The sequence below is a fragment of the Oncorhynchus gorbuscha genome, linkage group LG09 (assembly GCF_021184085.1).
Source record: "Oncorhynchus gorbuscha isolate QuinsamMale2020 ecotype Even-year linkage group LG09, OgorEven_v1.0, whole genome shotgun sequence".
Classification (NCBI taxonomy): Eukaryota; Metazoa; Chordata; class Actinopteri; order Salmoniformes; family Salmonidae; genus Oncorhynchus; species Oncorhynchus gorbuscha.
The window spans coordinates 31214560-31227883 of NC_060181.1; the positions used below are offsets into that span (position 1 = coordinate 31214560).

Sequence of the window (13324 nt, forward strand, 5' to 3'; positions counted from 1 at the left end):
CCACCATAATTTGCAAATAAATTCATTAAAAATCCTACAATGTGATTTCTGGATTTTTTTTCTCATTTTGTCTGTCATAGTTGAAGTGTACCTATGATGAAAATTACAGGCCTCTCTCATATTTTTAAGTAGGAGAACTTGCACAATTGGTGACTGACTAAATACTTTTTTGCCCCACTGTATATCCACAGTAAAACGAGTCCTATATCGACATAACCTGAAAGGCCGCTCAATAAGGTAGACGCCACTGCTCCAAAACCGCCATAAAAAAAGCCAGACTACGGTTTGCAACTGCACATGGGGAGAAAGATCATACTTTTCGGAGAAATGTCCTCTGGTCTGATGAAACAAAAATAGAACTGTTTGGCCATAATGACCGTTGTCATGTTTGGAGGAAAAAGGGGGAGGCTTGCAAGCCGAACACCATCCCAACCGTGGAGCACAGGGGTGGCAGCATCATGTTGTGGGGGTGCTTTGCTGCAGGAGGGACTGTTGCACTTTACAAAATAGAAAGCATCATGAGGGAGGAAAAGTATGTGGATATTTTGAAGCAACATCTCAAGACATCAGTCAGGAAGTTAAAGCTTGGTCACAAATGGGTCTTCCAAATGGACATTGACCCCAAGCATACTTCCAAATTTGTGGCAAAATGGCTTAAGGACAACAAAGTCAAGGTATTGGAGTGGCGATCACAAGCTCTTACCTCTCCTATAGAACATTTGTGGGCAGAACTGAAAAAACTTGTGCGAGCAAGGAGGCTTACAAACCTGACTCAGTTACACCAGCTCTGTCAGGAGGAATGGGCCAAAATTCACACAGTAAAGGCTACTCGACACGTTTGGCCCAAGTTAAACAATTTACAGGCAATGCTACCAAATACTAATTGAGTGTATGTAAACTTCTGACCCACTGGGAATGTGATTAAAGAAATAAAATCTGAAATAAATCATTCTCTCTACTATTATTCTGACTTTTCACATTCTTAAAATAAAGTGGTGATCCTAACTGACCTAAGACAGGGAATTTATTATCAGGAATTGTGAAAACTGAGTTTAAATGTATTTGACTAAGGTGTATTTAAACTTCCGACTTCAACTGTAGCTCCTGTCTTGTGTATTTTATTCCTCCTGTTAGTTACAATTGTATTTTTTACTATCATTTTTTTTATCTGCATCATTGGGAGAGGTTCAAAAGCAAGTATTTCAACACATTGTGATTTGGAGGCAGTTTAATAATCATCTTAGTAGTTGGGAATCTATTGGTAATATCTTATAAATGTAATTACTAGAATGGGTATAGCCCCTCGGACTAATATGATTCCCATTGAAGAAATTATAAACTGAACAAAAATATAAACGCAACATGTAAAGTGTTGGTCCCATTTTTCTTCACCTGAAATAAAAGATCACAGAAATTTTCCATAAGCAGAAAATAATTATTTCTATCACATTTGCACACAATTGTTTACATCCCTGTTAGTGAGCATTCATCATTTGCCAAGCTAGTCTATCCACCTGACAGATGTGGCATATCAAGAAGCGGATTAAACCGCATGATCATTACACAGGTGCACCTTGTGCTGGGGACGTTAGAAGGCCACTCTAAAATGTACAGTTTTGTCACACAACACAATGTCACAGATGTCTGAAGTTTTGAGGTAAAATGCAATTGGCATGCTGACTGCAGGATTGTTCAACAGCGCTGTTGCCAGAAAATGTAATGTTCATTTCTCGACCATAAGCTGCCTCCAACTTTGTTTTAGGAAATTTGGCAGTACATCCAACCGGCATCACACCCGCAGACCACTTGCATCCACGCCAGCCCAGGACGCCACATCAGTCTTTTTCAGCTGTGGGATTGTTTGAGGAGAGGGAGGGTGGGTGCTGAGGAGTATTTCTGTCTCCAATAAAGCACGTTTGTGGGGAAAAGCTCATTCTGATTGGCTGGGCCTGACTTCGCAGTAGGTGGACCTGGCTCCCCAGTGGGTAGGCCTATGCCCTCCATTGCCCACCCATGGCTACGCCCCTGCACAGTCATGTGAAATCCATAGAGCAGGACCTAATGAATGTATTTCTATTGACTGATTTCTTTTTATGAACTGTAACTCAGTAACATCTTTTGACATTGTTGCATTTTATATTTTTGTTCAGTGTATGTCTATGAGTCGTGCATAACAGTAACTTAAAGTATACAGGTTCCTGGCTACTTTAGTGTGAAGTGAAGTAAACATCAACGTTATGAGCTGAACTTGTCGATGAATTGCTTGAAAGCCCCAGGCATTGCCTCCCGATTTCCCTCAATCCTCACAGGCGCATACGATGGCCACTCACCTACTCCATCTCTGTATACTGAAGTAAGTGCCCGTATTTTCCAAGCCTGTTGTCACTTTTTGCTAGTCTCCCACCCACTTGACATTTTCCAGTGGATAAGATTAGGCTAGGATTTTCGCCCACAATATGCGGATGTCATTGCAGTCGACTTCTCCTTGTAAACATTCCTGCCCCCAAAACAATAAATAAATATATATATTCGTAATTCATTTGATATTCATTAGTTTGTATGCTGGCAGCACTTTCCATCACATTGGCAGGGCAGTACATCATCTACAGTGACAGTTGGCAGAATCTCCCTCTGTGTTTTATTGAATGCTACTCGTGTCAGGATGTATTGGAAGTCCCAGTCTCTCTTCCCTCTCTCCCCCTTGAGTCTCAGTCAGTTAAGAGGCCTCACAAAGGATGCTAAAACAGCTCACAGTCATCACCAGGTGTCCTCTACAGTACCACACCATAGGCTGCTGCTCTGGGTGGAAATGTAGGGGATTCTCTTCAAAATGAGCGGATGAACTGAGAAATGAGAGAGACATATTGGTGCCATTCAAAGTTTAAGACTGTTGAACCAGTTATGTAAGAATGAATGTGGAAGTATGAATGCAGAATTCATGAGTTGAATCAGGTTTTCCTTGGGTTGATTTGTGTGGTCTCAGACTAAATAATATATTGACCTAAGTTTGAAATATTCCTTTATTCACCACTTTAGGCATAATTCAAGTTCTGTGTTCAGTTCTCTGTGTTTTTGGTGAAAGACGAAAGGGAAACGATGTTCTGTCGGTACGTCTGTTAAGCAGTCTGTCACTGTGCCCAGTAAATGTCAGGACGTATTGACTCTCCTCGGTACCTGTGCACTGCAGTGGTTCATTACTCAACGTGAGCAGTAAAGTAGAGGAGGCAGCGGTGACTTTATTTATAGGCTTGCCGGTTGTCAGCTCTGTGTCTGGCCTCCGCCTAGTCGGAGGGGTTGATACTGTATGGTCTGAAGGTTAGAAGGAAAAATGCATATTCCACTGTAGTTATCTGTCTGACTGCATTTATAAACATCTAGTTAGTATGTGGAGAGGCAAATTGTGTGATCGGGCTATTTAATTGATGTGGGCCAATTTTAAATCTGTGAACTCCTGTAATTTATTTTTTGCTCTCAATTCTTCCTACACTTATTCATTGAATTGCTTATTTCTCTGCTGACTGACATACTAGTTGATGGCGAACATTTAGAATTTCCTGTAATGTTTACTTGTTTAATCACCTGCTCTCTCAACTCTCCAAGCGAAAGTGAGTCTAATCGATTCCCCACATGATTTGAACTGGAGTTGAAAAGCAGCTGTATTATGTGTTGTTGGGGGGTCGCAGATAGAACGCAGAGCTGAAAGAAAGACTGTTGGAGAGAGACAGGGAACAGAGCGAGACAGGGAACAGAGCGAGACAGGGGACAGAGCGAGACAGGGAACAGAGCGAGACAGGGAACAGAGCGAGACAGGGAACAGAGCGAGACAGGGGACAGAGCGAGACAGGGGACAGAGCGAGACAGGGGACAGAGCGAGACAGGGGACAGAGCGAGACAGGGGACAGAGCGAGACAGGGGACAGAGCGAGACAGGGGACAGAGCGAGACAGGGGACAGAGCGAGACAGGGGACAGAGCGAGACAGGGGACAGAGCGAGACAGGGGACAGAGCGAGACAGGGGACAGAGCGAGACAGGGGACAGAGCGAGACAGGGGACAGAGCGAGACAGGGGACAGAGCGAGACAGGGAACAGAGCGAGACAGGGAACAGAGCGAGACAGGGAACAGAGCGAGACAGGGAACAGAGCGAGACAGGGAACAGAGCGAGACAGGGAACAGAGCGAGACAGGGAACAGAGCGAGACAGGGAACAGAGCGAGACAGGGAACAGAGCGAGACAGGGAACAGAGCGAGACAGGGAACAGAGCGAGACAGGGAACAGAGCGAGACAGGGAACAGAGCGAGACAGGGAACAGAGCGAGACAGGGAACAGAGCGAGACAGGGAACAGAGCGAGACAGGGAACAGAGCGAGACAGGGAACAGAGCGAGACAGGGAACAGAGACTGAGAGAGAGTGGTAGTCAGAGAGCTGTTTGTGTAATGCTGCAGTGAGCTCTTCAAGGATACTGTTTTACCTTACATCATCCCAAAATGACAATCAACACAGAGTTTTGTTTGTCTGGGTCTGTCCTTTAACTTGCCATGTTTTACTCTCAGACTACATTACTTGGGATTCCAAATACAATTGATTTAATTGAAATGTATCGACAGACAGACTCCATGCAGGTTTAGGAATCATTTGAAATGGTCCATGACAGGCTGGGAGGCAGACGAGTAGGCAGGGAGGCGGATTGAAAGACTGGTTCGTAGACAGGTAGGCAACAATTCTCAAATCCTTCCATGTCCTTTTCTTCTTGGTCGGTTTCATAAGCTGCATGCAGCATTTCTCTGCTTGTTAAACCATGATCACTAAAGCCACTTCCCAACACTGCAAACACACAACACTGAATGTGACTCGACTCCTAATAAACAGAGGGCTTTTAACATCCCTTTAAGACCTTCATTTGGTCAGCTTTTTACGTGACAGGAATGTGCTTAGTAACAACAGGATGCGAGATACATTTTTTTATGTAAAGCAAGGCCATGTCAGTGTTTTCAATAATGGCACTATTAACTCTGAGAGATGTTTTGTCACACGGTGATGTTCTGTTTCCTGTCACTGGAACTGCTCTGCTCTTCGGTCTGTCAGATCAGAACTACAGAAGGACATGTTTGCCTGGGCGCCCTGACTCTGGATCAAAGTACGTTCTGTCTGTACTGCTCTGTTGCTCAGGATAATACTGTGGTATTTTGTGGCTGTCCAAGCAGGGGTATGGAGTGGGGAACTGAGAAGTAGCCTATCTAGGAGCTTGACTGAAGTGTATATCGCTCTCTCTCTCAGCCCCCATGTGGCGTGAGGCCCAGCCAACAGAGTAACTCATAGAGACATTTTTGTTTGCAACTAAAGCAGCGAGGCTGAGAGTGATGATACAGCACGGCCATAAACATCTTTATTGATCCAGCTATAAAACTCACACTGTAGGATGGGGAGAAGGGACAGGGCTGGTGTTGTGTTATTTGTGTTATTATGCTCAATTAAATGGGCAGGGCCGTGTAATCTTGCTTAGACTAGGAGCAATAGTTATAGCGAGAGAGGTTACTTCAAATGGTCAGACTGACCATCTGTAATGTGCTCTGCGTTTCTAACCCGAATCCCTTCTTTTCCCCGGTCCACAGAGAAGGTGACTCAGAGTCTGGAGAACTACACGTCTAAATGTCCTGGAGGAGTGGAGGTTCTCACCCTGCCTGATGGACTCAAACTGCCCCCAGTACCGTTAAGCAAGCTACCCATCGTCAGGTACGTCAGTCAGTCAATCGGATTTTTAAAGCCCTTTTTCAGCAACAGTTGTCAGGTAAGTCAGTCAAAGGTGGTGAGGGGTCTCTGGGTCATGTTTATTAAGAACGAATGGATGAAAACGCTCTGAAACGGAGAGAAATGGGGAGGTAAAATCTGACCTTGTCCAATAAGAAACATCTGTTTTCGTGTTCCATTGCAAAACGTTTTGCTACGGTGTGTGCCTAATGAACACAGCCCTGGTGTATGAACTGTCATTCTGATTTGATGTAATCAATGTACCAATGAGCTCATCATTGTTACCACGCTGTTCTAACATTGAGTAGCAACTACTCAAAAATGTAGCTCTTCTCCTCCCTCCTGTTCAGAACAGAGTTATAGCTGTTTGAGAGCTAAGTGAACATTTTACATGACACTCTGATTTACAGAAGCATCTACTTGTAAATGTATTTATGGTGAAATTTGACTCGTTTACGTTTCAGTAAAAGTCAGTCATATAGCAGAAATGACACCACTGTTCAATAGGCCTGGTTTGACTAATCTGGGGCTCTGTTGAATAGGCTAGTCTGGAGGCTCTGTTGAATAGGCTTGGCTAGTCTGGAGGCTCTGTTGAATAGGTTTGGCTAGTCTGGAGGCTCTGTTGAATAGGCTTGGCTAGTCTGGAGGCTCTGTTGAATAGGCTTGGCTAGTCTGGAGGCTCTGTTGAATAGGCTTGGCTAGTCTGGAGGCTCTGTTGAATAGGCTTGGCTAGTCTGGAGGCTCTGTTGAATAGGCTTGGCTAGTCTGGAGGCTCTGTTGAATAGGCTTGGCTAGTCTGGAGGCTCTGTTGAATAGGCTTGGCTAGTCTGGAGGCTCTGTTGAATAGGCTTGGCTAGTCTGGAGGCTCTGTTGAATAGGCTTGGCTAGTCTGGAGGCTCTGTTGAATAGGCTTGGCTAGTCTGGAGGCTCTGTTGAATAGGCTTGGCTAGTCTGGAGGCTCTGTTGAATAGGCTTGGCTAGTCTGGAGGCTCTGTTGAATAGGCTTGGCTAGTCTGGAGGCTCTGTTGAATAGGCTTGGCTAGTCTGGAGGCTCTGTTGAATAGGCTTGGCTAGTCTGGAGGCTCTGTTGAATAGGCTTGGCTAGTCTGGAGGCTCTGTTGAATAGGTTTGGCTAGTCTGGAGGCTCTGTTGAATAGGCTTGGCTAGTCTGGAGGCTCTGTTGAATAGGCTAGTCTGGAGGCTCTGTTGAATAGGCTTGGCTAGTCTGGAGCTCTGTTGAATAGACTTGGCTAGTCTGGAGGCTCTGTTGAATAGGTTTGGCTAGTCTGGAGGCTCTGTTGAATAGGCTTGGCTAGTCTGGAGGCTCTGTTGAATAGGTTTGGCTAGTCTGGAGGCTCTGTTGAATAGGCTTGGCTAGTCTGGAGGCTCTGTTGAATAGGCTTGGCTAGTCTGGAGGCTCTGTTGAATAGGCTTGGCTAGTCTGGAGGCTCTGTTGAATAGGCTTGGCTAGTCTGGAGGCTCTGTTGAATAGGCTCTGTTGAACAGGCTTGGCTAGTCTGGAGCTCTGTTAAATAGGCTAGTCTGGAGGCTCTGTTGAATAGGCTTGGCTAGTCTGGAGGCTCTGTTGAATAGGCTTGGCTAGCCTGGAGGCTCTGTTGAATAGGCTTGGCTTGTCTGGAGGCTCTGTTGAATAGGCTAGTCTGGAGGCTCTGTTGAATAGGCTACTCTGGGGCTCTGTTGAATAGGCTACTCTGGGGCTCTGTTGAATAGGTTTGGCTAGTCTGGAGGCTCTGTTGAATAGGCTTGGCTAGCGTGGAGACTCTGAATAGGCTTGGCTAGTCTGTAGGCTCTGTTGAATAGGCTTGGCTAGTCTGGAGGCTCTGTTGAATAGGCATGGCTAGTCTGGAGGCTCTGTTGAATAGGCTTGGCTAGTCTGGAGGCTCTGTTGAATAGGTTTGGCTAGTCTGGAGGCTCTGTTGAATAGGCTTGGCTAGTCTGGAGGCTCTGTTGAATAGGCTTGGCTAGTCTGGAGGCTCTGTTGAACAGGTTTGGCTAGTCTGGAGGCTCTGTTGAATAGGCTTGGCTAGTCTGGAGGCTCTGTTGAATAGGCTTGGCTAGTCTGGAGGCTCTGTTGAATAGGTTTGGCTAGTCTGGAGGCTCTGTTGAACAGGTTTGGCTAGTCTGGAGGCTCTGTTGAATAGGCTAGTCTGGAGGCTCTGTTGAATAGGCTACTCTGGGGCTCTGTTGAATAGGCTTGGCTAGCCTGGAGACTCTGAATAGGCTTGGCTAGTCTGGAGGCTCTGTTGAATAGGTTTGGCTAGTCTGGAGGCTCTGTTGAATAGGCTTGGCTAGTCTGGAGGCTCTGTTGAATAGGCTTGGCTAGTCTGGAGGCTCTGTTGAATAGGTTTGGCTAGTCTGGAGGCTCTGTTGAACAGGTTTGGCTAGTCTGGAGGCTCTGTTGAATAGGCTAGTCTGGAGGCTCTGTTGAATAGGCTAGTCTGGAGGCTCTGTTGAATAGGCTAGTCTGGAGACACTCTGTTGAATAGGCTAGTCTGGAGGCTCTGTTGAATAGGCTAGTCTGGAGGCTCTGTTGAATAGGCTAGTCTGGAGGCTCTGTTGAATAGGCTAGTCTGGAGGCTCTGTTGAATAGGCTTGGCTAGTCTGGAGGCTCTGTTGAATAGGTTTGGCTAGTCTGGAGGCTCTGTTGAATAGGCTTGGCTAGTCTGGAGGCTCTGTTGAATAGGCTAGTCTGGAGGCTCTGTTGAATAGGCTTGGCTAGTCTGGAGCTCTGTTGAATAGACTTGGCTAGTCTGGAGGCTCTGTTGAATAGGCTTGGCTAGTCTGGAGGCTCTGTTGAATAGGCTTGGCTAGTCTGGAGGCTCTGTTGAATAGGTTTGGCTAGTCTGGAGGCTCTGTTGAATAGGCTTGGCTAGTCTGGAGGCTCTGTTGAATAGGCTTGGCTAGTCTGGAGGCTCTGTTGAATAGGCTTGGCTAGTCTGGAGGCTCTGTTGAATAGGCTTGGCTAGTCTGGAGGCTCTGTTGAATAGGCTCTGTTGAACAGGCTTGGCTAGTCTGGAGCTCTGTTAAATAGGCTAGTCTGGAGGCTCTGTTGAATAGGCTTGGCTAGTCTGGAGGCTCTGTTGAATAGGCTTGGCTAGTCTGGAGGCTCTGTTGAATAGGCTTGGCTTGTCTGGAGGCTCTGTTGAATAGGCTAGTCTGGAGGCTCTTTTGAATAGGCTACTCTGGGGCTCTGTTGAATAGGCTACTCTGGGGCTCTGTTGAATAGGTTTGGCTAGTCTGGAGGCTCTGTTGAATAGGCTTGGCTAGCGTGGAGACTCTGAATAGGCTTGGCTAGTCTGTAGGCTCTGTTGAATAGGCTTGGTAAGTCGCTTTGGATAAAAGCGTCTGCTAAATGGCATATATTATTATTATTATTAGTCTGGAGGCTCTGTTGAATAGGCATGGCTAGTCTGGAGGCTCTGTTGAATAGGCTTGGCTAGTCTGGAGGCTCTGTTGAATAGGTTTGGCTAGTCTGGAGGCTCTGTTGAATAGGTTTGGCTAGTCTGGAGGCTCTGTTGAATAGGCTAGTCTGGAGGCTCTGTTGAATAGGCTACTCTGGGGCTCTGTTGAATAGGCTTGGTCTGTCAGATCAGAACTACAGAAGGACTGTTTGAATAGGCTTGGATCAAAGTACGTTCTGTCTGTACTGCTCTGTTGCTCAGGATAATACTGTGGTATTTTGTGGCTGTCCAAGCAGGGGTCTGGAGTGGGGAACTGAGAAGTAGGCTATCTAGGAGCTTGACTGAAGTGTATATCGCTCTCTCTCTCAGCCCCCATGTGGCGTGAGGCCCAGCCAACAGAGTAACTCATAGAGACATTTTTGTTTGCAACTAAAGCAGCGAGGCTGAGAGTGATGATACAGCACGGCCATAAACATCTTTATTGATCCAGCTATAAAACTCACACTGTAGGATGGGGAGAAGGGACAGGGCTGGTGTTGTGTTATTTGTGTTATTATGCTCAATTAAATGGGCAGGGCCGTGTAATCTTGCTTAGACTAGGAGCAATAGTTATAGCGAGAGAGGTTACTTCAAATGGTCAGACTGACCATCTGTAATGTGCTCTGCGTTTCTAACCCGAATCCCTTCTTTTCCCCGGTCCACAGAGAAGGTGACTGTCTGAAACTACACGTCTAAATGTCCTGGAGGAGTGTTGAACCCTGCCTGATGGACTCAAACTGCCCCCAGTACCGTTAAGCAAGCTACCCATCGTCAGGTACGTCAGTCAGTCAATCGGATTTTTAAAGCCCTTTTTCAGCAACAGTTGTCAGGTAAGTCAGTCAAAGGTGGTGAGGGGTCTCTGGGTCATGTTTATTAAGAACGAATGGATGAAAACGCTCTGAAACGGAGAGAAATGGGGAGGTAAAATCTGACCTTGTCCAATAAGAAACATCTGTTTTCGTGTTCCATTGCAAAACGTTTTGCTACGGTGTGTGCCTAATGAACACAGCCCTGGTGTATGAACTGTCATTCTGATTTGATGAATCAATGTACCAATGAGCTCATCATTGTTACCACGCTGTTCTAACATTGAGTAGCAACTACTCAAAAATGTAGCTCTTCTCCTCCCTCCTGTTCAGAACAGAGTTATAGCTGTTTGAGAGCTAAGTGAACATTTTACATGACACTCTGATTTACAGAAGCATCTACTTGTAAATGTATTTATGGTGAAATTTGACTCGTTTACGTTTCAGTAAAAGTCAGTCATATAGCAGAAATGACACCACTGTTCAATAGGCCTGGTTTGACTCTGTTGAATCTGGGGCTCTGTTGAATAGGCTAGTCTGGAGGCTCTGTTGAATAGGTTTGGCTAGTCTGGAGGCTCTGTTGAATAGGTTTGGCTAGTCTGGAGGCTCTGTTGAATAGGCTTGGCTAGTCTGTTGAATAGGCTTGGCTCTGTTGAATAGGCTTGGCTAGTCTGGAGGCTCTGTTGAATAGGCTTGGCTAGTCTGGAGGCTCTGTTGAATAGGCTTGGCTAGTCTGGAGGCTCTGTTGAATAGGCTTGGCTAGTCTGGCTCTGTTGTCTGGGAGGCTCTGTTGAATAGGCTTGGCTAGTCTGGAGGCTCTGTTGAATAGGCTTGGCTAGTCTGGAGGCTCTGTTGAATAGGCTTGGCTAGTCTGGAGGCTCTGTTGAATAGGCTTGGCTAGTCTGGAGGCTCTGTTGAATAGGCTTGGCTAGTCTGGAGGCTCTGTTGAATAGGCTTGGCTAGTCTGGAGGCTCTGTTGAATAGGCTAGTCTGGAGGCTCTGTTGAATAGGCTAGTCTGGAGGCTCTGTTGAATAGGCTTTGGCTAGTCTGGAGGCTCTGTTGAATAGGCTTGGCTAGTCTGGAGGCTCTGTTGAATAGGCTTGGCTAGTCTGGAGGCTCTGTTGAATAGGCTTGGCTAGTCTGGAGGCTCTGTTGAATAGGCTTGGCTAGTCTGGAGGCTCTGTTGAATAGGCTTGGCTAGTCTGGAGGCTCTGTTGAATAGGCTTGGCTAGTCTGGAGGCTCTGTTGAATAGGTTTGGCTAGTCTGGAGGCTCTGTTGAATAGGTTTGGCTAGTCTGGAGGCTCTGTTGAATAGGTTTGGCTAGTCTGGAGGCTCTGTTGAATAGGTTTGGCTAGTCTGGAGGCTCTGTTGAATAGGCTGGAGGCTCTGGAATAGGCTAGTCTGGAGGCTCTGTTGAATAGGCTTGGCTAGTCTGGAGGCTCTGTTGAATAGGCTTGGCTAGTCTGGAGGCTCTGTTGAATAGGCTTCTGGCTCTGTTGTCTGGAGGCTCTGTTGAATAGGCTAGTCTGGAGGCTCTGTTGAATAGGCTAGGCTCTGTTGCTAGTCTGGAGGCTCTGTTGAATAGGTTTGGCTAGTCTGGAGGCTCTGTTGAATAGGCCTGGCTAGGCTCTGTTGAATAGGCTTGGCTAGTCTGGAGGCTCTGTTGAATAGGCTACTCTGGAGCTCTGTTGAATAGGCTTGGCTAGTCTGGAATAGGCTCTGTTGAATAGGTTTGGCTAGTCTGGAGGCTCTGTTGAATAGGTTTGGCTAGTCTGGAGGCTCTGTTGAATAGGCTTGGCTAGTCTGGAGGCTCTGTTGAATAGGCTTGGCTAGTCTGGAGGCTCTGTTGAATAGGCTGGCTAGTCTGGAGGCTCTGTTGAATAGGCTTGGCTAGTCTGGAGGCTCTGTTGAATAGGTTTGGCTAGTCTGGAGGCTCTGTTGTTGAATAGGCTTGGCTAGTCTGGAGGCTCTGTTGAATAGGCTTGGCTAGTCTGGAGGCTCTGTTGAATAGGCTTGGCTAGTCTGGAGGCTCTGTTGAATAGGCTTGGCTAGTCTGGAGGCTCTGTTGAATAGGCTTAGGCTTTGGCTGGAGGCTCTGTTGAATAGGTTTGGCTAGTCTGGAGGCTCTGTTGAACAGGTTTGGCTAGTCTGGAGGCTCTGTTGAATAGGCTAGTCTGGAGGCTCTGTTGAATAGGCTTGGCTAGTCTGGAGGCTCTGTTGAATAGGCTTGGCTAGTCTGGAGGCTCTGTTGAATAGGCTTGGCTAGTCTGGAGGCTCTGTTGAATAGGCTTGGCTAGTCTGGAGGCTCTGTTGAATAGGCTTGGCTAGTCTGGAGGCTCTGTTGAATAGGCTTGTCTGGAGGCTCTGTTGAATAGGCTAGTCTGGAGGCTCTGTTGAATAGGCTAGTCTGGAGGCTCTGTTGAATAGGCTTGGCTAGGCTAGTCTGGAGGCTCTGTTGAATAGGTTTGGCTAGTCTGGAGGCTCTGTTGAATAGGTTTGGCTAGTCTGGAGGCTCTGTTGAATAGGCTTGGCTAGTCTGGAGGCTCTGTTGAATAGGCTAGGAGCTCTGTTGAATAGGCTTGGCTAGTCTGGAGGCTCTGTTGAATAGGTTTGGCTAGTCTGGAGACTCTGTTGAATAGGTTTGGCTAGTCTGGAGGCTCTGTTGAATAGGTTTGGCTCGTCTGGAGGCTCTGTTGAATAGGCTTGGCTAGTCTGGAGGCTCTGTTGAATAGGTTTGGCTAGTCTGGAGACTCTGTTGAATAGGCTTGGCTAGTCTGGAGGCTCTGTTGAATAGGTTTGGCTAGTCTGGAGGCTCTGTTGAATAGGCTTGGCTAGTCTGGAGGCTCTGTTGAATAGGCTAGTCTGGAGGCTCTGTTGAATAGGCTTCTGGAGGCTCTGTTGAATCTGGGAGGCTCTGTTGAATAGGCTAGGCTAGTCTGGAGGCTCTGTTGAATAGGCTAGTCTGGAGGCTCTGTTGAATAGTCTGGAGGCTCTGTTGAATAGGCTAGTCTGGAGGCTCTGTTGAATAGGCTAGTCTGGAGGCTCTGTTGAATAGGCTAGTCTGGAGGCTCTGTTGAATAGGCTAGTCTGGAGGCTCTGTTGAATAGGTTTGGCTAGTCTGGAGGCTCTGTTGAATAGGTTTGGCTAGTCTGGAGGCTCTGTTGAATAGGCTAGTCTGGGGCTCTGTTGAATAGGCTTGGCTAGTCTGGAGGCTCTGTTGAATAGGCTACTCTGGAGGCTCTGTTGAATAGGCTTGGCTAGTCTGGGGCTCTGTTGAATAGGTTTGGCTAGTCTGGAGGCTCTGTTGAA

The 13324-nt window shown here is 46.8% G+C and overlaps 1 protein-coding gene across 1 annotated transcript in view; it reads left to right on the forward strand.

Annotated features, from left to right (window-relative positions):
• LOC124044351 (trafficking protein particle complex subunit 9-like) overlaps positions 1 to 13324 on the forward strand; it is a 393465-nt gene that overhangs the window by 32868 nt on the left and 347273 nt on the right. The window contains exon 12 of the mRNA XM_046364005.1: positions 5611 to 5731. Coding sequence (XP_046219961.1) covers positions 5611 to 5731 — 121 coding nt within the window. The remainder of the gene's footprint in view (positions 1 to 5610; positions 5732 to 13324) is intronic.